At 41.0% G+C, this 2,500-nt stretch overlaps 1 protein-coding gene across 1 annotated transcript in view; it reads left to right on the forward strand.

The window, feature by feature from the left end:
• Nucleotides 1-413: 413 nt before the first annotated feature.
• Nucleotides 414-2,500, forward strand: part of LOC130220211 (cyclin-F-like) — a 3,039-nt gene continuing 952 nt past the window's right edge. Inside the window, exons 1-2 of the mRNA XM_056452587.1 lie at nt 414-582; nt 2,043-2,500. The exon at nt 2,043-2,500 is cut by the window's right edge and continues 952 nt beyond it. Coding sequence (XP_056308562.1) covers nt 426-582; nt 2,043-2,443 — 558 coding nt within the window. The 5' untranslated portion in view covers nt 414-425 and the 3' untranslated portion in view covers nt 2,444-2,500. The remainder of the gene's footprint in view (nt 583-2,042) is intronic.

The following is a 2,500-nucleotide window of genomic DNA, read 5'->3' on the forward strand; positions in this document are numbered from 1 at the left end:
GTGTGTGTGTGTGTTTGTGTTGCATATCTCTTGGTGTGTGTGTGTGTGTGTGTGTGTGTGTGTGTGTGTTTGTGGAATGAGGGCAATATCTACAAAAGATTTTAATGTCTAAGTACTAATTTTATGATTTGAAGTCAAATAATCTCATTATTAATTCAAGGGGGCGCTATAACTTAAAAAAAGTCCTTAACTCACCAGCTGTGATAGTTCAAAACCTGTCTGGGTGCGCGTGTGTATGACTAAATTAAGCTATAGGATGAATAAATAAATTATAATGTGAATGCAATTAATAAATAATCAAAAATAGATTTAAAGATTAGCCATCATATACTACATATTACAATTTTCACTAAATAAATTTTCATTTTAATTATCATTATAATTTTATTATCCTAATGTTTTTGGTCAGGAGGAGAGCAGACAGCATGCAGGCCCACCGAGGTGCTTTTGTGGCCACACCCACTGCAGAGTTGTCAAATCAGGAGGAGACACTGCTAGGAGACTTCTTGGATTGGAGCCTGGACACTTCTTGTTCGGGATATGAGGGAGACCGTGAGAGCGAGGGAGAGAAGGATGGTGAAAGTGAGTGCATGAAACGGCTCAAATCATTGCAATGTTTCAGACCCTGCTCAACAGCACACAAATGTTAGTGGGAAATTAATGTTTTTTTATTTCAGTACCAAAGTAGATACTTTTCGCAACCCTACTTTGTGACCATGTTTTTTACATTTCAACGTTTATGTAAAACAGCAACCGTAGTCATTCAGCATTCATTAACTGGAAAAGAAGTATCCTTACCACAGACACTTATTCTGGATTCTACCACTGACTCTTTTACAATGGCTTTGCTTTGTGTATTTCTAGCAGTCAGTTTTTAGTCTCATTTTCTGGTTCTTTGTTCCAGAGTAAATCGTTGTGGCTTTAGGAAAATATTAAGATATGTAGTTTTAATGCTGTATTTATCCCTTTCTTAACTTTGGCTTTGAGCTGTTTAGTAATGGATCATGATTATTGTGCTCTGTGTTGACCTAGTTTTCATTTTTTGTTTTGTTTTCTACCTTTATTCATTCATTATCATTTTCACCTGTCCTTAATATAGTCTGTATTTAGGTTCCCTGTTTAATTTAGTTCTCGTTGGTTATTTCACTTCACTGAATTGTTCCCCTGTTGTTAGAAATTCAGCTTTTTAATTCAGTTCAGGTTTATTTGTATAGCGCTTTTCATATTTGTTGTTTCAAAGCAGCTTTACAAAAGGTGAGCATTATCAAATTTGAAAAATATAAGGTAACTAATAGTTTTTGTCAAAGTTATTATGAACATGAACTCACTGGTCACTTTATTAGGTACACCTTACTAGTACCTTGTTGAACCCCCTTTTGCTTTCAGAACTGCCTTAATCCTTTGTGGCATAGATTCAACAAGGTACTGGAAATATTCCTCAGAGATTTTGGTCGGTATTGACATGATAGCATCACGCAGTTGCTGCAGATTTATCTCCCGTTCCCCTACATCCCAAAGGTGCTCTATTAGATTGAGATCTGGTGACTGTGGAGTCCATTTGAGTACAGGGAACTCATTGTCAGGTTCAAGAAACCAGTCTGAGATGATTTACGCTTTGACATGGAAAGTCCCAGTAGATCAGCAGTTTCTGAAATACTCAGACCAGCCCATCTGGCACCAACAAATATGCCACATTCAAAGTCACTTAACTCGCCTTACTTCCCCATTCTGATGCTGAGTTTGAACTGCAGCAGATTGTCTTGACCATGTCTACATGCCTAAGTGCATTAAGTTGCTGCCATGTGATTGGCTGATAAGAAATTTCCCTTAACGAGCAGTTGGAAAGGTGTACCTAATAAAGTGGCCAGTAAGTGTAGTTAACCTGCAGTTATTATAGTATGTAGTCCATGAAAAGTCAGGGAATTTGACATTAGGCTTTAGAACTGAGAACCCTGATCATGGATGAAAGATAATAGCACAATGTGAGCTAACATGTATTTCTTTGAGCATGTTTGATTAACCTGTTCCTCTCTGTGCTCCAGTCTCCACAATGGAGGTGCAGATTGAGCTGCCGCTGGATTGCGCAGATGGACAAACGCACTGCTGCCTGTTATCCAGCGACGACACCAGTCTGTGTGAAGACGATGAGCAGGAGCCTCCAACCGGCAGCAGCAAACCCTGGACGCGTCATCTTTCCTCTTCCACCTCCTCCTCCTCCTCCTCCTGCGGCTTTTGCACAGACCGCCAGAGCTCCGGCTACTCCTCCATCCAGAGTTTCCCCAGTCCGTCAGTGTCCTCCGCTCTCGTTTCCCCCCAGAATCCTCCAGGTTTTCCTTCCCAAAGGATTCGCCGTCAGGTCAAGAGGAAAAACACGGCAGCTCACAGCGCGGGAGAAGCAGAGCAAGAGGACGACGCCGCAAACCTAGCCTTTCTGAGCTTCTGATTGACAGGAAGCTTGAACGCATCACTTCCTGGCTGCCCGCCAGGAGCACTTTGGATC

Source organism: Danio aesculapii, unplaced genomic scaffold (assembly GCF_903798145.1).
Source record: "Danio aesculapii unplaced genomic scaffold, fDanAes4.1, whole genome shotgun sequence".
Taxonomy (NCBI): domain Eukaryota; kingdom Metazoa; phylum Chordata; class Actinopteri; order Cypriniformes; family Danionidae; genus Danio; species Danio aesculapii.